The 27,712-nt window shown below is 41.9% G+C and overlaps 1 protein-coding gene and 1 long non-coding RNA gene across 8 annotated transcripts in view; one reads left to right on the top strand and one right to left on the bottom strand.

The window, feature by feature from the left end:
• Positions 1 to 27,712, bottom strand: part of LOC308479568 — a 106,216-nt gene that overhangs the window by 58,181 nt on the left and 20,323 nt on the right. The gene's annotated exons all lie outside the window — the stretch shown is intronic.
• TOX2 (TOX high mobility group box family member 2) overlaps positions 1 to 27,712 on the top strand; it is a 256,169-nt gene that overhangs the window by 223,695 nt on the left and 4,762 nt on the right. For 6 of the 7 annotated variants that reach the window (XM_081010270.1, XM_081010272.1, XM_081010269.1 and 3 more), the window contains 3 exons: positions 17,252 to 17,332; positions 21,931 to 22,338; positions 24,545 to 24,675. In XM_081010270.1, the coding sequence (XP_080866396.1) occupies positions 17,252 to 17,332; positions 21,931 to 22,338; positions 24,545 to 24,675 (620 nt within the window). Of the gene's footprint in view, positions 1 to 17,251; positions 17,333 to 21,930; positions 22,339 to 24,544; positions 26,789 to 27,712 lie in introns of those variants that run through there. The other variant, XM_081010266.1, reaches the window with a different exon arrangement.

Genomic DNA, 27,712 nt, shown 5'->3' with positions numbered 1-27,712 from the left:
CCATATTTCTGCAGTGCGGTTGATCTCTGCTTTTGGCACACTGAGATCTGGATTGTGTTGAAGGAATAATAGATTAGTTCCTGGATGGCTTTGCTTTTGATTTGTCTGGGATTAGGATCTGACATTTGATCCCTTCATCCTATCCCTAATTCAACATTATTCCCTCCACCCAATTAAGTTCACATGGAAAGAGTGGTGCTGTACGCACTGTCCCCAGGCAAGGTATAGCTCACCACCATCCTGTCCATACATTCTGTGCTTGTCCACAAAAGAAACCCTTCTAAGCATGCATGTGCTCTCTCCATAAAGTCATAAAATTGTTTTTCTGTTGTGACCCACCCTGGGATCTTTGGATGAGAGGTGGCATACAAAAATAATAATTAGAAAATGGAGTTGGAAGGGACCCCAGGGGTCATGTAGTCCAACCCCCTGCAATGCAGGAATCAGAACTACGTAATCTCTGACATACGATTTAAAACCTCCAGTGAACCAGAGTCTGCCATCTTCTGCAGTAGTCCATTCCACCGCTGAACAGCTCTTACTGTTACAACGTTCTTAGTAATGTTTAGTTAGAATCACCTTTCTTGTAATTTGAATCCGTTGGTTTGCTTGATCCATCTTCCATGCGTATGATTGTGCAGAATTCCCAACCATGAAAAGAGCACGGGCATGCTCAGAATGCTTTCCTTTTTGCAGGCAAGCTCCAAATGTGGACAGGAGGCAGCGTGTTTGGCTGGGCTCTCTCTCTCCCTCCACAATCTTGATCATGTGGAGTGAATAACAGGATGGCAAAACACCGAGAGTCCTTTCTGGACTTTCTTGACCAATGAGCTTGTGACTCGGAATATGTTTCATAGTTGGATCTCTGTAAGTTGGCAAGATAGAAGCTTCACCCTGGCACCTCCCAACCCCTTTGCATTTTTTGTGGAGAGGGGATTATTGGTAGGGCTGGGAGTCATAGTGTTTACCTGCAATTCCTTAGTCACTGGAAATGCACGCAGCCCTTGCTGGAGTGGCAAGGGATGCTGATGACTAGTGGGAGGTGGGCAATCTCCTTATTTTCATGGGATATCTCCCTGAGATCACTCTTCCGGGAGTTTGTTTGATCTTCTTCATCTCATGCTGGGAATCAGAGCAGTCACTGGCTTGCTTTGTTTTGTCCAAGGCCTGATTCACACAACCATGTCCATCATATGGTAAAATGCAATAACCACACAGCTCAACTGATCACAGGATAGGTTGTGCTTTGCATGCAGAAGATCCCAGGTTCAGTCCTCACATCTCCAGTTAAAAAGAGCCAGAGGCAGTGTGTTGTAGAAGTTGGAGCATTGGTCATAGACCTCTGTTCCTGTAACTGCTCTTGCCCTGAAGCTTATTGGGTAACCTGGGGCCTTTATTCAATCAAACCTACCTTGCAGGAATGTTATTAGGATAAAAGCAGGACATTCATGTCACCCTGAACTCTGTGGAGGAAGGGTGGGATAAAATGTGATAAAATAGTAACAAAGATGGAAGACCTGAGACCTTTGAGAGCTACTGCCAGTAGATGATAGTGCCATACATGGGCCAGTGGTCTGGTTCAGTATGAAGTAGCTTTTCATGCAGCTGTCAATTGTTTTCTTACCATGTGAGCAGAGAACTTGCCACCTGGGTAAACCCAACCTCAACTGATCAGGCAAACTGGCTTCCTTATAAGTGAAGAGACCTTGAACTATTGTCCATTTGTTTAGGAAGGCTTGATATAAAACAGTTTTAAGAACTTCCTTTGGAAGCAGCTGATTTCAGCAGCTGGGTTTCTGCTTTTATAAATTTATTTTGAGATTTATTTGTTTGTAGTTTAATCACTACAAGTTTAATCACCTGAGCAATCTTTGCAGATTAATTGCTAATTTATTGTACCTAGTTTGCTGGATTAGCAGTCGTAGAAATTCTGCTTAATTGTTATGAAGATAGAAAAAGACAAGTGGTCAGGAACCCAGGGCTTGGAACGCAGAAGACTAGAGTTGGTGTCTTGTCGAGTCATGCATATTGGATGTCAGCTGATTTTTCATCAGCACAATTTCATTTGGCATGGCAGTCTCTTAAGCAGCCCCCTATAAATTTCACTCTGCAGTGCACTATTCACACTGTTCACTGTCTACAGGCTAACAAAGGGAAAGTCCATTGAGTTCTCTCTTTCCTCTCGCAGCCATGATTAGTCTACAACTTGGCAAGCCAGGGCGCTTACTATTTCCCTACAGCTGGCTGGGTGTTAGATACGTATTATTTTGATGTGCACTAAACCAGGAAACTGCTACAAACTGTTCAGCACACAGAGGGTTAAGTTTTTTGCGGGCTGCTAAATGGCTGCATACACTTGAAGTATCAAAGCCAGAGAGGCTTATGTGCTTTGGAACAGGTGCTGCTGCTCCCACAAAGCAAATTTACTTTCCTCCCAGTGACGAAGTAAACAAAGTGAAGCTGGCTTCTTTTTCATGGCAGCTTTATTATTTTGGTTTAGTTCTTGCTCACATTTATGACAAAGCAAACCTAGAGAGGAAAACCTCATCTTTTTTTCTAATGCAAAGGAGTGTGTGTAAAATAACAATAATAATACAGGGCTGTGTTCAGTGTAGATGCTGCCGCCTTTTGTCTTCCTTTTTGCCAAAATTGTCTCTCCAATATTTTTGTTTGTCAATTGTGCCTTCTGTCATAGCGTTCCTTTTTCTTCTTCTCTTCCCAGCCTCCTCACAATGAATCTTCATTTTCTCGCTGACACACTTATATCTAAATTCCTCATTTCCTGCCTTTTTTTATTTATATCTGTTGCTTGGTGATTTGATCATGCTGTGGAATACAGGATTAGCAATCTCCCCGTCCTTGGGTTTTCAACAAGGACACCTGTTCTGCAAGTTGCACAATTTCCTCCCTCGCCTTAACCCTTTCAAGCATTAGTCTTACTCTGCACAAATGGGGAGGGGGGAGGGGGGAGCTCCCAACTTTGAATGCCTTCACTACTCTGCCTCTGTGCTTTTGAGTACATTATAATCTTCATTCTTTACCAGCTGGCATAGCCTTTCCTAAGAGGCTTACACAGGAATCTAAAGGATGTGCCAGTGAAGAAAAAAATAATAATTATTATTATATTACTCTTTGAACCTTGCAGATAGTTTAGCAGCTGTTCCTGTAGAGATAGTTTATATTTGACTAAAAAATAAAATGCTAATTCAGCTGTTATCATCCAGCGAAGTACCTGCCCCAAGTAATCTGCTTTCAGCTCCCCGCTTCCTCTTTAAGAGCTCACAGAATGCCTTGCCACAATGTGTATTTTCTCTGCCTTAAAACAAATCTCTCCCTAAATTCGCAATGATACCAAGTAGACTGATTTGACATTAGCTGTAGCAGATTCTAATTCTAGATTGAAATAAAGTCATCTAATCAGACAAAGACGATTCTGCTCTGGACAAGAAATGGGGGGTTATTTTACTTTATTTATTTATTTTAGTGCCAACTGTCGTAAGCAGAAATCAAGAGGCTTAAAACTGGTTAACAGTAGCACCATCTAGAGGAACTGGGACTGTCCAAATCTGTTCCAAGGAGTCTTGACTAGCTTGGCTTCAGTTTATAGCAATGACCACAGCTCTGTCCATTATATACGGGTATATTTCACTGAAATTGGATAGATGATGCCAATATCTGCTAACCCAAGCCTTAAGATCTCCTGGTGGTCATTTAATTACTTATCAACTTTTTAATTCTCTGGTAATTCTGGGGTTTCTGCCTACAATTCTCACCCTCTCCTAATATTACTTCCTATATATGCAAAAAAAATAGGGACAAATGTCTGTTAGCCCAGCCTTTCTTCAATAACTGGAGCTGTCCCCAAGTCTTTGCCTGCCTATTTCTTATGTTTGGCAGCACCTAGATGTGATGATTTGATTCTCCTTAATGCTTTTCACCAAGTGACAGGCACATCTTGCTTTGACACCTTTTCCCCTAAAGGCTCCGAGCTATTTATCTGTATTGATAGAGTCGACCATTTCTGACTATTTCATTTTTCTCCTTTAATGTGAACCAACTCACTCCGACTGTGTACCCTGACACTGAACTTCCAATTGTTCATCATTGCTCATGCTGCATCACTTACATGAGATTATTAAAACTCTAGGGCATTTAAACTTTATGCTCCCCACCCCATATATGGTCTGTCTTTCTAGTTAACTCTTTTAACTGCTGTGAAAAACAGAAAACCACCATTACTGTAAATAGTGAGGGCAGGGGAAATGTTTAGCTTCTGCCTCCATTCTGGCCATGCAGCAAGCACATCATGGCTCAGTTTGGACATAATGCTCAACCATATGTTAGCACTTTAAAGACGAGCTTGCACATGCCTCTCTCCTCTTCCCCACATATGCAAGGGGGAGACCAGTAGCTTTAGAATTAACCACAGTCCTCTGTGACATCTGAACTACGTAAACTGTGATTTGTTGCAAGTATCATGATTTTGAAACGACCTAAGATTGAACTGTGGTTTGAGATTCCTGTCAGTTAACAAATCAGAGTTAGTTTACAACTTGATGTCACCTCAGCCCATTTTCCTAGATCCAAGTTTGTTGAGGCAATACAAATGTGGAGATTGGGAGAGTCATTTCTGGGTGAAAATTGACAGGAAATGGGAGGGATAGTTATCCTTCTCCCTCTCCTAGCCAGGCCTATTTCCAGACCTTGTGCTTGAAGTCAGGGAGTTACTATGCCCCTGTATTAATGTTACAAGGCAAACAGAGGGTTGGGAGCCACTTATTTGCATTGAAATTAGCATTGCCATATGGATTTTGCCAGGATTTTGGATGTGCCACCTGGTTCCCAGTTTGATTTGATTTTCTTTTTAGCCCAGTGTATACCCTCAGAGAGCTGAAGATACAAATATAGTCCGCAGGCAATATTCTGCCCAACTGTGTAGTGAGAAACCAGCCTTCTCTTGCCCCCCATTGTTCTTTGCTAATGAAGAAAGTCACTACTGTGACTGACATGAAAGAGGAACAATGAGATCCTGGGCATACTCTCAGAAGTAGAAGAACACTAAGTTACAAATTGTCCCTTGTAATGTCTGGAAATTGAATTTCCTGTTTCCTTTCAAAGCTTTTATTTTCTTCCCCCTCCACCAGTTCTCACCTCTGTCCATACAAAACAGTGGAGAAATCCAAAACTTCAGCATATGATTGCCAGCAACATGGCCCCCACCACTACCAAGCAAGGGTAGCATCAGAAATGTTTCTTGAACATTTTCCCTGCTTCCAGCCGTGTGCTATAATACTAAACTAGGAATGGAGGGAACTGGGGTGCGTGCATATGTCATATAGGGTTGAAATGACACCATCAATGGATGGATGCACAAGGGAGTAATGGAGTATGCAAAGTGGAGGCGTGTGGCTCTCCAGATGTTGTTGGACTTCAACCGCCATTAGCCCCAGCCAGCACAATGGTTGGGGATGATGTAAGTTGCAGTCCAACAACATCTGGAGAACCACAAACTCCTCTTCTGTCCCAAAGGTTTCATTCAAAGGCACTGTATTTCCACCCTGCCCCTCTGCTCACTGCTTGTTATTCAAGACCTATAGTTTGTCCCGTTAAATGCAGCCATGGAGAATGCGAAGTTCTATAAGTGGGAACTAAACGGGCAGGTGTTTTTCCCATTGCACCTCAAATGGGAAATTATTGGGGGAAGATACCTAAGAGAAATGCTTGAACATTTATTACTTTTTTTTAAAGTGTTTCTTCCATTACTGTATAATAGCTGATTGAAAAGTATTGTTTGCGAGTTGTGACAGCACTCTTCCATTCATTTCCAGACTACTTCTCCCAAGGCTCTGGGACTACTGGGCTTATCCCAGAAATATCCTTAAACCATTCTGCGTATCTTGTCAATCACCACATTCTGCAGTTGTGCCTTTAGGTATGCTTACTGACAGCTAGTTTTATTTAAATGATAACTTCAGAGTGGTTCCCATTTACAAGATACCACTCATTTTTACATTTGCAAGCCTCAAATTTATTACTTCTAGCTCGAAGTAGCCTGGAGCAATGCAAGGCCATTTAATTATGCTGATACTGCTTTTCTTGATAGGTTTTCCCCTATTGCTGCAAAAGATATGGCCATTGCTTCTGAAAACGTCCACAACCCAATGGTAGACAGCATACTGTGCATGTAAAAGATCCCAGTCTCAGTCCTGGGCATCTGCAGGTAGATCTAGGAAATGGTCCCCTGCTTAAAACCACTGCTTAAAACTTACGCAAGAGCCCATTACTCATGCTCAGGGAGGCACCATAACTCAGGACCCAGAAGGTTCAACACTTGGTATCTCTAGTTAATAAAAGGGTCAGGTAGCAAGTGATACAAAATACTTCTGCCTGAGCCTAGAGAGTTTCTGCCAATCAAAAAAATCCAATACTGAGGTAGCTGGACAAATGATCTGACGCGGTACAAGGTGATTTCCTATTTCTCTTTAGGGCAAGGCCTGCAGCTCAGTGGTCAAATGTGTGCTTTACATGCTGAAGACCCCAGATTCAATCTCTCATTTTCGGCTGGTTGAGCCCCCTGTCTGATTGTTTGTTGCTGTGTTCATATAAACTGAACAGGGTTCATCCAAGTAAGCACTTTGCTTCTGTACTGTTTGGACTTGAGTGACTCCCTTATGTACACTTCCGCCAGCGAGAACCCAGAGTGCGCCTCAGTTTTCTGTGTAGATGAACGCCAGAGGAATATGCATGTTAGCAGAAAGAGCATACCTCTATGAATCCTACATCATGCATGTTATAGCGTCATAGCTAAGAGACTGGGGCTTGTATCCACTGTAGGGCTAAGTAACTGTCCCATCCATGCAAAGATTTCCACTTGTGCAATTGGACTCCCCCTGCTTTTCCTGCGCGTGTTCTGCAGTCCTCCCTAGATCTGCTCCTGAGACTTGGGGGGAAAGGCAGAACAGGTTTAGGGAGCACACGGGGGTAGGGGGAAGGAATGGGGGAAGTCCTGTTGTCCAAGTGCGCTCTTTGTATTCATGGGATGATACAGATGTAAATCATGATTAGCAATTGCCTGTAAAAGCTAAATTCACAATGGAGTGGTTAGTCTCTAAGGATCCACCACACTTCTTTTGACTTCTACTTAGAGGTGCAAGAGCTTCTGCTTTGTTCAACATTAGCATGAACTGTTCTTGAGTTCACTCTTCTTTGAATATCTCTAAGGATAATTAAATGCTGTTGCTTCCTCTTCAGTTTGATCCTCCTTTCTCTCTTGGAACAAGCTAAGGTTCTGAATTGTCCCTTGTGTGCAAAATGCTAGAAGGGGAAACGTCTGAAAGTTTACTTCTTTATCCAGCATCTCTGGTTCCGGCAGTATCTCTCCACCACTGCGTGTGGTACTCTGCCACGACGAGGTTAAAGAGGAGAGTCACGTTTATTTATTTCATGAACGTCTCACTTCCCATGAGGCATTCCAGAGCTGTTTAAAATATAGGAATAGCATATTAGAATCATAAAATTATAGAGCTGGAAGGGACCCCAAGGGTCATCTAGTCCAGCCCCCTGCAATGCAGGAAACTCCATCCCCTATCCAATTTGAAACTGGACCGAACCCTGTTTAGCTTTGCAAATGTGCAAGCAGTTTTTTCACTGCACCACTAAAACGGTTACATATGTAAACACAGTTAAAACAATTCCATATGCAGTAATTTATATATATTACGTGGTGTGTGTGTTTATACAAGTAATTTGAGGAGAGAGCAGCTTGCTTTCTGAAACTGTTTGTGGGCAGGAACAACCAAGCCTGAGGGCAAGAAAAGCTACATTTATCATAGAGGTGGAGAGCCTCCTTTAGCCTAAGGGTCACTGTCTTTTCTGAACAACCTTCGGAGGGCCATTTGTCACTGTTGTGGGGGGCCAGAGGCAAAAGTGGGTGAAACAACAAATTGAATTTTACCTTTGTGCAGTGGGCTTGTTTCTGCAAACAGTTGCACATCCTTCTCTGTTCTCCATCCGGACAAGCAGAAGGCACTACCAGAGTTCAAGGACATGCTACAACCAGGGGAAAGCATGGAAGGAGGGCATGAAGCAGGGCTGATGAGGGGAAGAGGGTGGGTAAAATCCTGAGGGCCAGATAGAGAAGCTTGGAGCAACACCTTTGGCCCCTGAACTTGAGGATCCCCACCTCTAATTTATCTAGTAAGCACAGTCTGCAGTCCAAACTAGGTAAAGGTAAAGGACCCCTGACAGTTAAGTCCAGTCGCAAACGATTCTGGGGTTGCGGCGTTCGTCTCACTTCACTGGCCGAGGGAGCCGACGTTTGTCCGCAGTTTTTCCGGGTCATGTGGCTAGCATGACTAAACCGCTTCTGGCGAAACCAGATCAGTGCATGGAAATGCCGTTTACCTTCCCGTGGGTAAGCTCACCCCATCACGGGGATTTGAACCGCCAACCTTCCGATCGGCAAGCCCTAGGCTCAGTAGTTTAGACCACAGTGCCACCCGTGTCCAAACTAGTCAAGGCGTTAAATGCATCTTTCCATTCAATGTGCAGGTTTTTAAAAATGCATGTGGCATTAGCTAAGAGCTGCTTTTGCATCTTTTTAACACCTGCATGTTAAATGCGAAGATTTAATAATCACATCTAGTTTGGTCCTCAGTTCTCTTAGAAAGTCAATGACAATAATTAGCTTTTTGTTTTCAGGTAGCTGGTAGGTGATGATGGCAGGATTTATGTCCTGCCATACCTTATGTTCTGCCCTAATCCCTGTGATACAGGAGAAGAATTTTAACGTGAGAAGCCCAGTTTTCTTAGCATTCATTAGTTACACTATACAGCATTGCTCTATTTGAAACAAGCAGGCTGGAATCCAAAGTTTACCAATAACAGCTACTCCTGTCGTTCAGCATGTGCGCTTGACATAGAGCAGTTCTGTGGGCGTCAGCGGGGTTTGGAATAATTGTCTTGTCTAATTAACTGGTTATCAAAACGGAACATTTCATTATGGCACAATTACTAGTTGCTTTGCTAAGATACAGAGGCGTCAGGATTGCGACTCTGACATATGCTTCCATCAACTCTGATTTCTCCCTCCTCCCAATAATCAGTAACATATTTGCTCCCCTCTGCTCCTTCCCAACACCCACCCAGTCCCTTAATGACTAATGAATGCTCCAGCTGACGAATAGAAAAATAAACCCACAGGCATGGCAGATTATCTGGGGAAACATGCAGAATATTTATTTTTTAAAAAAAAAAATCTTTAAATCTGATAAATGTCTGGAATTAATATCTCTAGGGGAATAGATGATTAAATTAGAAAGAAGGCTAATTCAGTCAGTATTTAAATGAATCTCCTTGCAAAGCTCTTTTAACACGGATGGTTTTTAAGCAGCCCTGGTAGGAAGTGCTGTTCACATTTTGCCCTGGATTTTCAGGGTGTCAAGTGGGATTTTAGCCACACACTTCCCATTATTAGAGTCAATAAGATGCCACAGAAGTACAGTTTCTAAACAGGGCCACAGGTAAATCATGTTAACACATACAAAGCAAGTAAGTCTTTCTGCAAGTGAAAGCTTGTCAGTCAGCACAGTTGTTTTAAAAGGGCACACAGGTAGATACTATGCTTTCATATACAGAAGTCAAATAAGCAAATTACCAGATATGTCTTAAAGGCAAGGACGAGATATAATAGCATAAAGGGTTAAAACGATAGAAATAAAAATATAAGCAATAACAATCTTATTTGTTAGAGTGCAATTCTAATATTAATAGAGAGGAAGGCAATAGAACTTGCAGTTGACTGGGGTTTAGTTTGACTTTGAAAGGAAATTTCACTTTTATCTACCAAACAGGGGTGGGGGAGAAATGAAATGATCCGAAGTGGCAAAACTGTCTTATGCATTGTGTAATCAAAAAAGAAGTGTGGAATGTTAACTCTTAGAACAGGAATATTCATTGCTAGATTGTCAACAAAGTTTTTATTGTTTTATTTAACTGCGAAAGGTGGTGGGCCTGTTGTGGGAAAAATCCCACCCAACTGGCTTTTCGATCTCCAGCTACATCCTCCACCTCTTTTTATGTCCTCAGCAGGTTGAGCAGGAAGGGGAAAAGCAGAAAGGGGAAAAGGTCCCCTGCAGAATCTTGTGCTCTAGCTCTTAACTGATTCATTCCAAGCCTTAAATATAGGTCCTCTGGACAACATTCAACATTTTCTTCAGTTGAGTGCATGGTAAAATCTAAACTATGTGCTGCATGTTGAATCATTTTCGTACTGCAGAGACTCATGTGGTATTCCAGTTTGAACTAACCATCTGGCTCTCAATCAATTACATTTAAATCAGTGTACCACAAAACCACAATGAGTGTGCCCTTTTGAGGATCCTGGAAAGAGGATATTTTGCAATGCTATAAACAAAAAGCATGTTTTATTGGAACAGAAGGCAATCTTTTAATGGTTTGAAATGCAGAATCTGTATCCATTTGGACAACAAAGAAGAGAAACTGGAGAAGGTTTCTATCTATAGTTGAGTCCCCCCTTAACTTGCAGAAAAATAATGAGGGATCAAGCCAGCCTCGTAGCTGATGCCCACGCAGCACTTGCCAAAGACTAGCAGTGGGAGGTTGGATTGGGCTGAGCAGATGCTCAGCGGATGCCTTCCCCACCTTTGAGGTGATTGCTGGAAGCTGTGCTTGTCATAGAAAGCCTGCCAACCTCCTCCTTACCTATAATTCTTGCCATTAGTTGCCAGATAGATTAAGAAGGAATGGTAGGAGGGAAAGAGTGGGAGGTACGTGCACACATGCACAAAAGGGGTAGGAGGGTACACGTACTCCCTCCTCCCCGTCCCTTCACAAGTTGCGCATGTGTTCGTGTGTAATGCATACTGTGTGTTCTTTTTGTGCATGATACTTGTATGCATTTGAGAGCATACCGTGTGTGTGCATGCACGCACATACACATAAACATTTCTATTTTATTTTTTGCAATAGGTGGAGTGTGCTGGTACAGTTGCAGTCTTTTACTGAGCACATATATGCACAGCCCACTGTGAGTTATTGTTCATGCCCCCTTTTATTCTCTACTATAGTTACATACCAAAGCAAGAGTCGAAACAGTATTAAGAAAAAGCAAGGCCTGTCAGAATTGTGGGTTTAAAAGATATATTGACATTTATATTGACATTCATATTGAGGGGCTGTTCACGGTTAGCATTGTCAGATTCACCTGCTCACAAACATATGATTATGGTTGTTAGGAGTAAAATGTGAAGGCAAAGTGTCTTGTAGCCCTCAATACCAATTAAAATAAAACAACAACACACATTCATTCAGTTCCATCCTATTGGTGGGAGGAAGGAGGGAACAGGAGTGCTTGTGTATCCTGGAGTGAGATGAAGTCCTTCAAGAGAACTGAGCTTTCGCTTCTTGCTAGCTCCACCAATTAGCTTATATTTATAGCATTAAGTTCCACTGCAGTCCAGGTAACAGAAATCCCAGAGCAGTGATCCTTGATATATTGGGGCCGCACCAATATCCCTTAACAGATGGTCTGCGCGGTTAATTCTAATAGTGCCACCCACCTTTTAAGGGATAGAGTGGGGACTGAATCTAGCCCTGCCTTTCTCCCTTTTTGCAGTCCAGAATGGGATCAGTGTGTGTGTGTGTGTGTGTGTGTGTGTAAGTAATTGTGTACAAGGATCAATAGTTCAGGACTTTAATCAAAAAATTGTCAATTGAAGCTTAAGGCCCAAAGGCCTCGTTTGTCAAACAAAAGAGTTTTATATTACTTGAGTGAAATTTTTAAATGGAGACAGGAAGGGCATCCCTCTTGGATGGGAGCTGGTGCTTGAAGCCAATGGTACCACATGCCAGTGACCACATGCAGGTTGATGCCATGCATGTGCACACCTTTTCTTTTACGATGCTGCTGATAGTGGGACTTGTGGAAGACTCCCAGTGGCATGCCAAAAATCAGTGTGTGCAGAGTTTTCATGACTGACTTGTGCACACAAATGGTAAACTTCCATATTTGCAAAAGGAGCCAGCCTCACCATGGACAGTCATGAGACTTGGCCCAAGGAGAATGTGGTCAAAATCCCAAATATAATTCAGCTGCTAAGAGCAGCCTGGATGTAGTTATAAGGTCTAAAATTAGTAGCTAAAACCATATCACCTTCCATGGCAGGTTTATGACTCATAGCTCTATTTTTACTTTACAGATGGACACAGATTACAGAAACACTTCATTTATATCCGAAACAAAATGCATGTCTTTCAGTAGATCTGTGGAGCAGGGCTTCAGTTTTACAAGCCCAGTTTGGTGCTACTGATTGAGTATTAAAACATATATTTTTGCTGATACTGTTTTGACAAAAGTTCTAGTCGCACATTCCTTTAGTGCCTGCAGGGCAGCCTTGCCCCTGACTTTGCAGCCACTTCCTGGGAAAATGGCAAGTGGCTCACAACTGCCTGTAAAGGAAGTGAAATGCACAAGCTCCTGCTCATGGGTAGGGATTACATGCAATTGGGACACCTTGCTGACAACGATGCATATGGCATGCTTATTTCTGGACAGGGATGTGTCTTGGGGAATGAGGCTAAACAGTTGGCCTCACTTTACAGTGACTGCACAGTTCCACTACACACAAGAAAAGCATGAATAGAGCAAAAGGCATATTTATTTTGTGGAACAGAAAATTCCAGAAATTCCATACTTTCCTTTTGCCAATCTTGATTATTTCGGTCTCAGCACTGAGCAGATAAATGAGTAATTTTAGAGAAATCTAAGATATGCTTTAAAAACATCTTCCATGGGATCTTCATTCATTTGGATAGACTTGAGCGCCATATTCTGTGCCTGAACTAGGGATTTTGCTCTATATGTTTTAAAGAAGGCATTTGCAAGTGCAACATAAATATCTCACTGGCAATTTATTTGATTGTATGGAACACAGATGTCGCCCTCCCACTTCCTGTTTGCTTGAAGAAGAAAAGAGGACTCCCAGATAGGGCTGTGCATCAGATTCATCCAAGGCCCAAATCAAATAAGGCTGATTCAGGAAATCAGGGCATTGGTCGAGTCGGGTTGAGAGACCCCAAGGTCAACATGGCTCATTAGGCTTCTGAGATTGATGCAAAGCTTGAAGGGGAGGGGGCTTGATGGAGAAAGAAAAAGCAGGCATGGGGCAGGGAGGAGAACTCACAAAAGGGAGGGACCTACTAGGCAGCTGCATCTTCGTGGGAGAGGGGAATGGATGCTTCTCTCAGCCAGCCTCTCCTTCCCACCAGACTTCTCCATCTTTCCACCCCAGCTGGTTAGCAAAACGATTTGATCTGCCAGTTGCTGATCCTTGCCAAGCTGCAGTGAAGCCCTTCACAATGGAGTAGAATCCTGCAGGGCTGAATCTTTCTGCTTACCAACCCACTCCTCTGTCTGGAAAGGGGAGGCAAGGATGGAGCATCTCACTCCACCCCAGCCTCCCAATCATATGTTGAGAATAGGGTTTTAAGAAGCCTCAGCCCTACCCCTAAATTGCTTTGATGGATCTGGGGCAGGGTGGTCGGCCCCCAGGTTGTCACAGGACACAGTGGTCTGTTCCTGGGGCCACAGATCAGGAAGCCTTTGCACAGCCACTTGGGACACGGGTAGCATTGTGGGTTAAACCATTGTTCCACTTGGGCTTGCCAATTGAATGGTCGACGGTTCGAATCCCCGTGATGGAGTGAGCTCCCGTTGTTCAGTCCCAGCTCCTGCCAACCTAGCAGTTTGAAAGCACGCAGTGCAAGTAGATAAATAGGTACCGCTCCGGCAGGAAGGTAAACGGCATTTCCATGCACTGTTCTGGTTTCGCCAGAAGCGACTTAGTCACGCTGGCCACATGACCAGGAAAAACTGTCTGTGGAAGCGGACAAAAGCCAGCTTCCTTGGCCTTTAAAGCGAGATGAGCGCCGCAACCCCAGAGTCGTTTGCAACTGGACTTAAATGTCAGGGGTCCCTTTACCTTACTCTTAGGTAAGGGAAGGTCGATAACTGCTGAATTGGCTGGCTGTTAATATTTCATCCTTCAGTAACCAAATATCATAATTTTTGTCTCTGAACAGTTGATATTCTGCAGCTCATTACAGCAATGAACAGTTAATTGCATAACATTCTTGTAAGGCCAACATGAATGATTATGAGTTGAAAATGTGATTTTGGCAGTAATATGCTATCAACCTGCTACAAAAATCAATAAGTAAAATGATCATTCTTTAACAGTGAAGATTTTTGTATTGTCTCTTTCATCCCCGGCTCTCGATATACTTTCAGCGTCCACCTGTCACCTTCAACAGACATACACACACTTCTGGGTGGAAGAAATAGCATTTGCTGGTGGTACTGTACCTTGTGCGAGAAATTTAGGTGTTACTTTCTCTATGTAGCTGCATCTACATAACTGCTCCAGGTTGGAAGTATATCAAGAAACTAAACCAGCCCTTTGTGGTTTGAGCTGTACCCTTGAAAACCCAAATCTGACTTGCAGATGTGCAACAATGCTTCTTATATAGATATTTGCATGGTTTAGTGTCTGCACTTATATTGATCAAGATTAATAACATGCTTGCCTTCCTTGCCCTGAGAGCTTTAAAAGGCTTTGGAGGAAGGTTTCGTACATGAAAATAAGTATCCATATCCATGAGTGGCTCATGTAGCCCTTTGAAAGGAAAAGACAAAAGTTGAAGTTGTCTGTTCCCCACACCAGTTCCTTGCCAGCTCAATAATATTTTCTAAATTTACTTTAAAAAAAAAATTCTTTTGGCAGTGCATTATGCTTCTTAAGTTCAGCATTATACACCAAACCTATTTTGTTGTTTTTAATGGTCTCCTTAGGTTCCCCATGTGCCACAGTAAGGCTATCCCCTTTTGTGTGAAACTGAACCGCCCTGAGACTTCCAGGTATAGAGCGGTGTATAAATTCAATAAATAAATAAACCAGAAGCTGTGGGAGATCAGATCTTGTCAGTTTCACTACTCCTTCAACATCTGGGACATGAGCAAAAAGCTTCAATTTAGGACAGTGGAGTTCAGGATTCATTCCCCTCTTACTGTATTTCCCTGTTATGTTTGAACAGTCATAAGATTATCTACACTAGGAGAGAGAATGTTCTCCAGAGGCAACTGCACATGGAACCCAAGGAAATGCATGATTAATCTGATTAATAGATTCCTCACTATCATTTCATTTACCTGTTTGTCCTGGATTTAAGAGTTTGCTGCATATGAACTTCAATTCAATTTAAGATTATGAAGATCAAATGTTTGTTAAGCTGCTACTTCTCACATTTTACCTTGAGAAACAGGATCATTATCTACAAAAAACTGCAACTTCTCCCTGGAGCTAAATCTGTCTGAGTGTAACTAAAGTAAATTTTTAAAAGTAGGAAATTTATTCACTGACAAACCTGATATCCTCTTGGGAGTCTTCTGAAGAAATTGGGGTGGGTTTTTGAAGCTCAAATTGGCTTCACTTGTTAACCACAAAGCAGGTTTTTTTTCTTGTTAAGAAGTTTGGAAACCTTCATTTCAGCTACATATAAATGGCCTAAATCTAGTTTTTATCTCATGTAATTTTTATGCAAATGAAAACATCCCAATTGCTGAGATGTTCTAATAAGATGAGGACAGCTGGAGGAGTTTTTTTTAAATAAAAAGTCTGTTTTCCCAGAATGAATATTAACATTGGGTTGCTGCCCAATGTTAATAGTCAAGTTTTCATTGGACTCCTCTCTTGGTAGTTATGCTATACAGCATTTGACATCACAAGTATCTGACTTTGGATTAGGCAGCTACATTTGTCCAAAACGAAGCGATTTGGATCCAGGCTTAGTCACACTTAGAGTAGACCCATTGAAATAAATGTGACATAATTTATTCCTATTTATTTAAGCAGATCTGACTTAAGTGTAGGCAGTAAGTTGAGCTCATGTTTCATTCACATTATAAGCTCTTAACTCACCTGGTCCTTATTAGTTATGAGCTTAAACAGAAATTCATACCAGTTCTACTTACAGAAATGGTAATGATGCATAACATTATGGTTTGTCATACTTTACAAAGTTAAGTTTACTTCTTCACTTCTCTAGGAACTCCTCTAGAAGCCCCCTGGTTGATTTCAGGGCAAATGAAGAGGGTTCATATCATTGCCAACATGAAGCAATATAGCTCATTTCTGTGATGGCTTTACTCCTCTATTTGAAAAAAGAAACATTCAAAAAGTTCACACTCAGAGATTTCTAGCTTGTCAGCCTCCAAGCCTATAAATCCAAGTCTTGGATGGGGTGGGCGTTCTATCTGTCAATTGAGTGCCATCATGACATATGAAACATAAGGCTATGTATTTTAAGGAATCTATCTTATCACCATAGATTTTCTTACCTCGAAAACACCAGAAGGACAAGTACTATGAACATCATGGTTGCTACACAGAGAATCCTGTCCCTTAAAATGTTGCAAACTGCCCCAGGATGACTCACATAATGAAGCAAATCACAAATAAAAAACTATGCAAAAACCAACTAAGCAGTAAAACAATACAGAAAAGAATAAAGAAATTCTAGCATCAACAACAATAAACTCATCTAATGTAAACTAGAAGCTATAGCAAAGAGCATTTTTACCTTCCTACAGAAGGCAGGGAGATTGTAGGTCAACTGGATTTCCTGGAGTTTTGTTGGATAGGGTCTTCCAGAACCCAGGTGCCACCATCAAGAAGGCCCCGCCCCACTTACCCACCCACCTGTTGCGGATTGGATATAGGGTTGGACGTCTCCTGATGACTGCAGCATGCAGTTAGACTTATAGGGGATGGTTCTTTCAGTAACCATTTCAGACCATAATTTTTTTTACACTTTGAACAAGACCCAGAATCTTGACCACTTCAAACAACTAGTTAAGCTATCTCATGCACTGCAGAAGCATACAGATGAAATACAAGATAGCGCAATCTATAATAGACCAGGTACCATTTATTGATTCCAGGTTCTTTTTAATTGTTTAGATATGGTGGTTTTGATTTAGGCCCGCGTTCTGTCTTTGGAAATTGCAGACCAATTGCAGTTTCACATCAGTCATACATGAAGTCTACTCTTGTAACAAATCAAAGCAGGTCACAGTCCCCTTCAGGAATATGCAAGGAGTAAGTCACAGAACAAGTCAGAAAAGTACCATCCTATTCTGTTTGTTTAATTAATATTCTTTTCTTGGGCTTTTCAGGCATATAAAAGGAAAACCGAAGCAGCAAAGAAGGAGTATCTAAAAGCTCTGGCAGCCTACCGGGCCAGCTTGGTTTCCAAGGTAACCAGACTATGTTTCATACGTGAATCGCTATGGATGTGGCAATGATAAATTAGTTGCAACTCGTGGAAGTCTCTGGGGAGGAGCAAGTTTATAAGAAATGCACTGTAACCGTGCTATCAGAACTGATTTCAGTGTTAACTACCTTCTGCAAGAGCAAAGTGAAATACTTTGTGGCATGGCTCAAGGATACATTGTAGGGATGCCAGTCTCCCCCTCTTACAAAACAAAAAAACCCACCTGGTTTACTGTAGTATATTGCAATGTTTAGAGGCAGGACTTCTGGGATTGCTCCCTGCTGTCACCAGAGTCATAACTTTGATTTGAAGGTCTGGGTTAATACTTGTTTACCCACATAATCAAAGACAGATTGGATCATCTGCAGAGCGATCCCAAACCCCTTAAAGCAAGACAAAACATAACTTTCATTAGACGGTTTTGTCCACAGTCAAACCATACTGGAGGTTTCGTGTTCTTCGCAAAGCTGTCAGCTCTTTGTAAGCACCATTATGGCATGGAAGAGCCAAGGCCAGGTTTCGTGAACTTTGCATGCAGCTGATATGTGCTGGATATACATATTTACCCCTTCAAGACTGATTTGCAGCAGCAGAGGATCTGGCCTGGTGATTAGGGCCCAGAGAATTCTGCATTAAATAAATCAATTTTATAATAATAATAATAATAATAATAATAATAATAATAATAATATCAAAATCCCATCACCATCATTTTATATATTGCATTACTCTGTAGAATGTTGGTGTTTTTGTTAGATTCAGGAGTGGTAGTAGCAGGTGATTCAAAGGGAGAGACAGCTTCAGCTGGGGTGTACCAGAAGGTAAACAAAAGAAACCAAGGGGTTGTAGAAGAGGTGACTACAGCCCACTTTCTATCTGTTCCATAAGGAAGAATTTAGAAGATTTTTAGGTACATTAACTGCAGCTTGCTATGTCTTCCAAACCCAACAAACTGTGGTTAATCCTAAACTTCAACCAACCAAGTTTATGAAGCTGATTTGGACAGCATGCTAAACTGTGGTTAATTGCAATCAAAAGCATACTATCTCCTCCTTGTGGCCATGCTAGGGTGATGGACGGAGTGTGTGAGCCCAATGCTCACTACATCTTTTAGACATGAATCTTTTCGTATGGCACAGTAATTCAATTTTACTAGCAAACTAGAGCATAAACTAGCCCCTTTCCAGCCCTGGGAGGAGTGCGGGGAACATTCACACAACACACCTACACACTGCAGCCGACACACTAACGTGTCGCAACACACAGTTCGAAAAGCTCTGGCTTAGTCTTTGCATGACATCCAAATGCATCTGCTTGCCTACTGTTAAAAAGAGAATGGTGCACTAGGTTGACTTCCATTAGATCCAGGGCATAGCAGTGGGAAATGTATGTTGAATAGTTGCTTTGTTAAAATAGGTTGGGCAGGATCCTACATCTAAGGAAACAAAGATGGGGATGGGATCAATCAATGTACAGCTGTGATTGACATCTTTGATCAAATATATTTGTACATGATTGTCAGTTCATTTGTGCACTTACAGTCATGATAGTAAAATAGTTCATGTGACCATTAAGATCATTTAAAGCTGGCAAGCATGGACCTCTGTTGTTGCCTCAAACCCAGAAAAAATTTGCAAGTGATACTGGCCCCTCCTTCCCAACATATGCTTCATATCATTTCGTACTACCTGCAGATTGTGAATTCTCAGTATCTGATATACTGAGTGGAGGACTTCATTTTTCAAATTTCATAGGATTAGAAGTTAGGAATGCCTTCTATCCCAAAACATGGGTTTGGCAGAGAGAGCAAGACGCTGCCTCTGACGAGCCCATGGAACATTTGCTGCTGTTAGGATCTGGATGTGAGGAAGAAAAGTGGGGGACTAGGTCTGCTACTGTAGAGAGGCAAGGAAACTAGGCACTGGCTTTTGATGAATGACATAGCAAAGCAAAAGTAGCTGGAATTTTATATAAATTTGTTTAGAAGCAGAAGACACTATTAAATGGAGTGTCAAAGGAAAGAGTTGAATGGAATTGGGGAGTAGGCCTTGAAGGGTTAAGATTGGCAGGTTTACTCTGTAAATATTTTTGTATTTCTGAATACATCCAGTAGGTGGCTGTTGCCGTATATACAGTGTGGCTCATTTGCTTTGCAGTATTGTTTTTCTTGTCTATAGTAATGGAAGCATTTCTGTGCTGAAGTAGTATTCTGCACCAGAGCCAACAACTATCGCTACCTGATGTCACATAGATGCATTATAGCAAGATGAGAAAGAGTGTCTGATGGAGCAATAACTCGTAATGGTGTGGCTGATTAGGTGGCAATGGGAATAGGAAAATAAGAATTATTATCTGCTAGAACAAAGGAGACACTGAGATATAATAATGATTTTTTAAAAAATATCTGTGCTGGTAATCCATAGATATTCCTTCAGTGGCCACTGTCATCATGTTCTATGAATAACAGATATATTGGGACAAAGGACTTTTTTCAGCCTCATGGCCAAGCCTCCAGGAGCTGCATGTCAGCAATGGATGGGTCCAGAATGAAAGTGGGTGTCAGCAAAAGTGAGCAGAGCCGGAACTTTTCATTCCACCCCTCACTCATGCACTACTCACATCTCATAGAATCCTGAGGGTCGTCTGGTCTTGCAATGCAGGAATCTCAACTAAAGCATCCATGACAAATGGTCATCCAATCTCTGCTTACAAACAGAGATGGTTTCTATGTGTGGCCACTGATTTACTTCCATACCCTCCACTCCACCTGCAGAAGAGGACACAAGTTTGCCTATGACACAGAGCAAATCCTTGCACACTTTTCCATGTGGGTCAGAAAGCCCGCTGGGCCCAGAAAACCCTGTTGGCACTCCTGGCTAAAGTTGTGAAGGAGAGAACTGGATGGGTAGCCAACCTACTTCAACAAGAACATAGGAAGCCACCTTGCACTGAGTCAGGCCATTGGCCCATCTAGCTCAGAACTGTCTGCACTGACTGGCAGCAGCTCTCCAGGGTTTCAGACAGGAGTCTCTTTCAACCAGGTATTGAACCTGAGACCTTCTGCCTGCAAAGCATGTGTCCTACCGCTAAGCTACCACTCTTCCCCTATGCGGTAGGCACAGTGTTTCAGAACCACGGAGAGCTCCCAACATCAGTAGTATACAAGCGGCCAGGCCACGGTTGCCATTTTAAAGTGAGTTAAAATTGTGCAGAATTACATTTACTTTTTCCCTTTGGAAAAAATAATTAAATAATTTTAATTTCAGTATAATTAAAATAGGGGTAAACATGTACTTCATGCTGTGGAGTGAGCACTGAGGAACGTTGCCTGGGGAGTTAACAGAGCCATGCTTGAAGGTTAAGAGCTGTGGCAAAAAGGTCAAAAAGGAAATAATCCGAGTCCCTTTCATTGGTTTAAGTGTTTAAAAAGATTCATAACTGCGCTGAATGTATTTAAGGTTGGATATTTTGATATTGGTATTCTGCTCATGCTGCATATAATTCATTGGTGCAGTATCTCGCCGCATTTAGCAAAGCAGCAATAATAACTGTTGTGGGCTTTTTTAAAAAAGAGTTTTAAAAGGTGACTTTCATATTTAAATAAATCTGGAAGGAGGACTTTGAGAGAGAGAGCAAAAAAACCCCACCATCACCCAATTATCTTTGCTAGCAAATGCCTTAAAATCTTGTCTATTGCTTTAGATAGATAAATAAGTAATTTTTTAGTGTTAGAAAATCCCTGTACAGAGTGGAGCAGGTGGCATAGAAGATAGCAGACACCAACAATCCTTCAGTTTGGGACTGGGGCACCTTCGTTAGTTACTTAGATGCTGAGGCTACCAGAATTAGAAATTGCTATATTCCCCTCTATTTTATTCCATCTCCATCACTGCCCAGATACCTACCCCCTGCCCTGTATTTTTCAACTCTGAAGCTACTATAGTTCAGTAGAAAGTTTTGGGGTTTTTTTTTTTTAGTTTTGACCTCATTTCATCTCTCCAATGCATCATGAACTTACTGGGCGGCCATTGAGATGGTGCTGCCCATTTTGCAACCAGTAGCACCATGGTGATTTTTGTGAATTTGCAAAAGGCAATAATTGTAAAACAGCTGACGAGTCGGCATAATTTAATAAGCAGCCTTAGATTTGTCCATCCTGGGCACTATTGGCTACTCTGACTGGCAGTTGCTTTAGGGGGGTCTCAGGAATCCTTTAAGTAGAATGGCTAAGGATTGGTCCTGGGATCTTCTGCATGCATAATATGTACTCTACCACTGAGCTATGTTGCCTCCTCTCCACTGCTCCATGCCATATTGATTTCCATTGTGATATTTATTTATTTAGGCCAACTGTTATTGAACTTCAAGCACTGGAAATACGTGTTAAATCATGCATTTTACAACTTGTTCTTAGGTTTCCTTGCTTAGTATCATCTGATAGGAGGGGCAAAGTTTAAAAGGGGAGGAGAACTGTGCCTTTCAGTTATTTGAAAAGTTGCATGTACTTAATTTCAGTGACTTGTCCTTCATTTGCAATCTGTTCTATGTGTTTGTGTGGTTCCTCCTCCCACCGTTTTGCAGAGCTCAGCTGACCAAGGGGAGACAAAAAGTGCCCAAACCAACCAACCTTCAAAAATGATCCCACCGAAACAGCCCTTGTATACGATGCCACCACAGGCCTCATCACCCTATCCTGGCTTGGGCTCCTTCTTGTCCCCAGCAGACCTGCAGAGCTACCGTGGACACCCTCACCCCGGCCTCTCCAGGACCCTCAATTCCAAACCCATGTTGCCCAGCATCAGTGCCTCGCCACCCCCTTCTTTCCAGATCAGCCCCCCTCTCCATCAGCAGCTGTCTTTGCACCACCCACAGAGCTCCATCCTCAACCAGTCCCTCAGCATGCAGCAGGTCCCACAGCAACCCATCTTGTCTCCTTCCATGGCACTACAGGTACAGCCCCCAATGAACTCTTCACCACCAGGCCAGCAGGTGAGTGGCTTCAGCCCTAAATTACAATTCTTAACCATGAATTCTGCACATCTGGGTTTTGCGAACTTGTGGGTGAACTAGACACAGATCCATGATTGGGGTGTCCCTTGGTTATTTGTTTTGCTAATCAGCAGCCCCCACTGGGCTGCTTTGAAGACTGGGGAAATGGTGCTTCGGAAGAGAGTGGCCTACTTCACCCTTACATTTAACGATTTATCACAAATCTGCTGTTCTTACTTTCTTTGTTTGTCCTTGTTAACACTCTGGAAAAGCAAACCACGATCCCTGGCAAGAATTGTGGTTTCGTTTTGCTCAAGCAAACTATGGTCAGCAAGCCCTAGAATAAACCTTGGTTGCATGATCCCTGATTTGGACATGACGCTAAGCCAAAGGTCATGGTTTGTTTTTCCCATGGGAGGAGCAAAGATAGTGAGATAACACACATTCATGACGAGCCATTAACTATGATTTACCATAATGTGTGAACAAGACCACTGTTTCAGCCTTTCCTTCCTCCTATGGCTTTCCCCCCATGTGAATGCCACCCTTCCTCCAACTGCTGTTAGCTCCAAAAGGGGTAAAAGACAGGAATAGCATCTTTTGCTGTCTTTTCCGCTTGTTTAGCTAGTAGTGTGGGCTGATTTACACTGGGGGAAAGGCATGGGAGGAAAGGCTTAAACATCTCCCAGAGCATAATTTCCCTGATCTTCAAAGGGGCTACCCATCAGGAACCTCCTGAATCACATCAAGTTGGCACACCCAAGACTACTTTTTCAAATGGCACTTAAAGGCCATTAACTGTCATTACTTTCTGGGTTGCAATAATTTGAATCCTATAATAAAATGCATCACCTTGTTGTGGGAGGTTTCTATATACTACCCCAAAATAGAGCAATATATTAGCCAGGCACCCCAAAGCACCGGTGGCAAAAGCTCAACATTGCTGCTGCTGTGCTAACTAATGGAGATTTCGGCAGTCAGGAGTTCTTATATTGAAAAGCATTTCAAAGTTATGCCCCTCATTTTCAAGTGTGTGGATTTGTTCATCAAGACAGATCCAGTGCATTTATCATTTAGAGTTTGAAGGTGAATCTGCAGTGCAGTTTCCCCACAGTTTATGTGTTCAGGACATCTGTCATATAGGTAATTGGATACATGGACTTATATGAGCAGAACCTTCCATGTTCCTGAACTCTCAAGAGTTGGTATTTTCCTTGGATTCTGAGCTGCCTTGTATTTGCACCTGGTTGATGTCAATTGGGGGTGGGGGTGGAGAGAAATAGCTTTATTGAAAGTCTTCCTTCTGAAATGTCACATCATGGTTATCCATATTTTGACTATTATAATAGCATAGTGCTCCTAGCTTTCTTTTGGGGATTGAGAGTGAGAAGTGATCTGCAAATATGAACATTTTTGTCATGGTTTATCACTGTGGTAGTTTGCAACGTAGTAATTTAGATCAAAATCTTCAAACCAGCTTCAAAATAATTATAGTGAAGTAGAACTAACACTAATTAAAGTCAGTTGAAGAGCTCTAAAGTAGGTGAACTTGGAAATGGAGTATTTTGCATCACTGGTCCAAATAAAGCTTAATTTTTATAAACCTTGTCGCTTGAATTCCTTGTTCAGATCTCATCTTTTCCTAGTTAATAGGTGCTGTTCATTTGATTATGATTAAACCATACACCAGCATCTGCAACAGCATCTCCCATTAGACTGTCTCTCAAGCTTTTTTGGAGTCAAAAAGGTGTCATCAGATGAAGCAACAGTGCTTGTAAAGATTCTCCTCACCACATTACTTTAACTTCAACTACTTTAATGCCTTAGAGCAGTGAGAGACGCATTTCTTTTGGGGAAAGTGTTTATGATTGCAAAGAAACAAAACAAAAACATAGATGCAGGCAAAAGTATCTATGTGTCATTGTGCATAATATGGGCAATAAATATGGAATGAATTTTTCTCAAAACATGACCTTGTAAAACAAGGAAGAGAAAGAAAGCAGCTGATTTCTTTAGAGAATAAACATCCTGTTGTATATTTTCACTTTGGTCTTGATTTAAATGAAGTTCTTGAACATATTGCTATCCATACATTAAAGCACTTTGCTCAGCTGGGACTCTGTTTGGAAGTTATGGGTAAAGCCAGACTGTTTTGCCCATATCCTGTTTTATAACATTTTCTTTTCCTCTGTTCTTCCACGTTTAGGACTTCTCTCATATTTCATCTGAGTTTCAGAACAGTGTTGGGCCGCGATCACCTGCTGCATCAAACCCCCCAGGAAATACCGAGTGGGACAATGAATACCCCAGCAGAGAGTGTGGAATTAACCACTGCAGGCCAGTAGACAAAATAAGAAATTTCAGCATGTTTAGAGGGCCATCTAAATGATGGAAGTAATCAAAGCACCATGTTTCAAAAACATTCATACTTGTTTTGAGCATGAGTGTTTTTATTCAATACCTTTCCAAGGAATAATGCTATATTGTCTTCAGAACAATTGTGTTTCCAGACTAAAGTGGCCCAGTGTTAACTTGACAAAAACTCAACTCTTTTCTTTAGTCGTCCTTTCTTTTATGAGTTTGTACTCATGAACGTGTACCAAGAAAATGGTCAGAACTCATGTGGATATGTGATGTGATACTTAAACCGATTATGTCGGATTGAATAATTAAGGCATGATGATTGAGCATGTCTGCACCCAGAGGTTTTTGCTTTTGCATTTCCTCATAGCCCTCTATAACTTCTGCTAGCTGAAAGTAGTAATACATCTGTATCTTTTCCCTTATCAAATGGCACATGTGCATGCTGATTTTCAATGCTTTCAGTTCACTCTTTAGAGTTACTAGAAAACTCTTACCAGAAAGTAGGAGGTACTTTCCCAAGCGTTTTGAATCAAATGAATTTCTCGGATCTTCTGTGGATCAGCTGTGCCTAGTATTCTACTTGCCTGCCCTCCAAATGTTCATAGTTTCTAGAATTAATATCAGAATTGGTCATTTGCTTTTGCTGCAACCTTCCATTCTTTCCCATTATTTTCTCCTCCATCTAAATCAGGTGAGGAAGCTGTGGCCCTCTAGAAGTTGTTCTACTCCAACTCCCATCAGCCCTAGCATGGTGGGCCAGTGACAATGGATTATGGGAGCTGTAGTCCAACAAATATCAGGAGGGGGGTCCATAGGCTCGGCATCCCTGCTTTAAGTAATGCACATGAATGAATGCATTGCAACCCTGGGCTTTTTTTTTAAAGCAATCAATTGCACATGATTACGTCAACAATGCATTCAGTATGCAAGCAAGAATCCCCATACAAAATGTCACCATCCTGCTGGTGCTCATCTAGTTCTGAGCATATGCAGTGTGAATTTTCTTTATGATTTGCAAAAAAATGTAGGGCTGAGCTAAATGTTGAGTCCATTGCTTCCTACCCACAAGACACCTGAGTCAGAATATGAAGCATTGCTTACAGCATGATATCATGTGAATACTCCTCTACATAAAAAAAAAGCTCCTTGTATAATGAATACTAGCATGGCATGAAGAAAGCCAATTAGGAACCATTCTTCTTGATACCTGCTTCCTATGTACAGAGCATTTTTTGGTGTGTGAAGAATAATTCAGTTCTGTCCACTAAAGTGGTATAACTAAAATCCATGTTTATCATCTCATCTTTGATTTGAAAGAATAATATATTCTGTGTGGGTAGAAATGCACAGAAGGGGAAGCTTAGCCTCCCCCCCTCCCTTCAGCCATGTATCCATTGCAAACATAAACCAGTTTGACTGGCACATGTCATCTGCTTCCAATAAAGAATCTTATAAAGGATCCTGAGAACCACAGTTCTCTGCGGCAGTTCAACGGTTTGGTTGAACTGTACCTTTGTGGGGGGAAGCCCCACAATTCCCAGGGTTCCCTGGGAGGTGCCATGATAGTTCAGTTGTAATGTGGATTAAGCACTGGGCTTTGTTTTGTTTAAGAAGACAGGAATATGTTATTGAAAATTCAAGCTTTATCTATGGCATCACTCCATCCAGAAATACAGCGTTCATCTCTAATCTCTGTGGTCATCCAGTGGAGTTTCTGCATAGAGAGCATCTCCCATCCTTTCTGTAGCACAAGTGAATATTGTTCTGGTCCCTTAGGATTACTTCTGTCTGTTTTGAAGCTGCTTTGCTGCAGGGATCCCCCCCCCCCCAGTGTCCTCTTTGTGAATGTAAACCCCACCTCCCCACCCTGCCACCAGGGGAAGCCTGAAAAGTTTTTCTTGCTGTCCTTTGAGACAACTTGTCTCTAGTACTATGGCAAAACAGTTTTGTACACTTAAGGCCTAAAGTGTTACAACTTGGCTCTGTAAATTTTGATAGTGCTTAAATGTTGGCATTTAGAGGAACTGAGCACCCTGTTTTCAAATGTTAACTGTTTAAAGGAAATGTTTAGATAAATACTGACCTTTTTTTAAAAAAACGTGGCCAACATTTTAAATTATAGCCAGGGATTGCAGGTGCTTAGCTAGAGGCTACAGCTTTTTCCCAGTGGCAAACTATTTTTATTTTTTTTTTGCATATGTAAGATCCCAAGTTAAAAGGTCTCATTTTGCCTTACTGAGAAAGACTCTTGCTGAAGACACGCCACACTATGTACATTTAATGCACATTTAAAATGCATGGCTTCCCCCAAAGGATGCTGGAAATTGTAGTTCCTAGGATTATTTGAGGGAGAAACCATGGCTTTAAATGCATGATGTGGGTGTGACCTTGTCCCCACTAGTCAGAGAATGCATTCCATCCATCCAGGTGTCCATCATTTCATCCACAAGCCCACTGTGGAAGCATACCAACTGTGTTTGGGTCAGACATACATCCTTCTTCCAAAAACTCATTTCTCCTGTTTGTAGCAAAAGCTGCTGAGCACAACTCTGATTGACTAGAAACAAGTGAGAAAGCTAACCCACGTCCCCTCTCTCTTTTCCAAACTGCTTCCTCCTGAAAAGGATAAGGGGGTGGGGGAGAAGACTCTGGAATTTCTTTCTTGCTTTTCCTTTTCTTAAGTTCCATTTGTATGCCTTCCCACCCCCAGCACCAGAGTGCATATTTATCTATTGTATTATTAAAGGGCCAGACAAAGAGGTAAAGTGGCAAAAGATGCTTTTCTGAGGCAAGGCTGCCTTTCTGCAACAAGGCAGAAACCTTCGCCTCCATTAGGTGGAAATGGAATTTGGGAAATTCAAGGCCAGACTTGAAGGCCCCTTCCTACAAAGAGAGGGGAAGTGCTTTTCCTTAAATAATCTGGAAAGTTCAAGAGAAGGAATAATTTTTTTGGAATGCCAGTGCTTAATGCTTTTTGAACTTGTGTAGAGGAAATGCTTGTTTGGGTCCT

This window comes from Podarcis pityusensis (assembly GCF_964106645.2).
Source record: "Podarcis pityusensis genome assembly, chromosome: 6".
Lineage (NCBI taxonomy): Eukaryota > Metazoa > Chordata > Lepidosauria > Squamata > Lacertidae > Podarcis > Podarcis pityusensis.
Note: the sequence above shows the minus strand (reverse complement) of the source record. Positions and strands in the feature narration are given on the sequence as shown.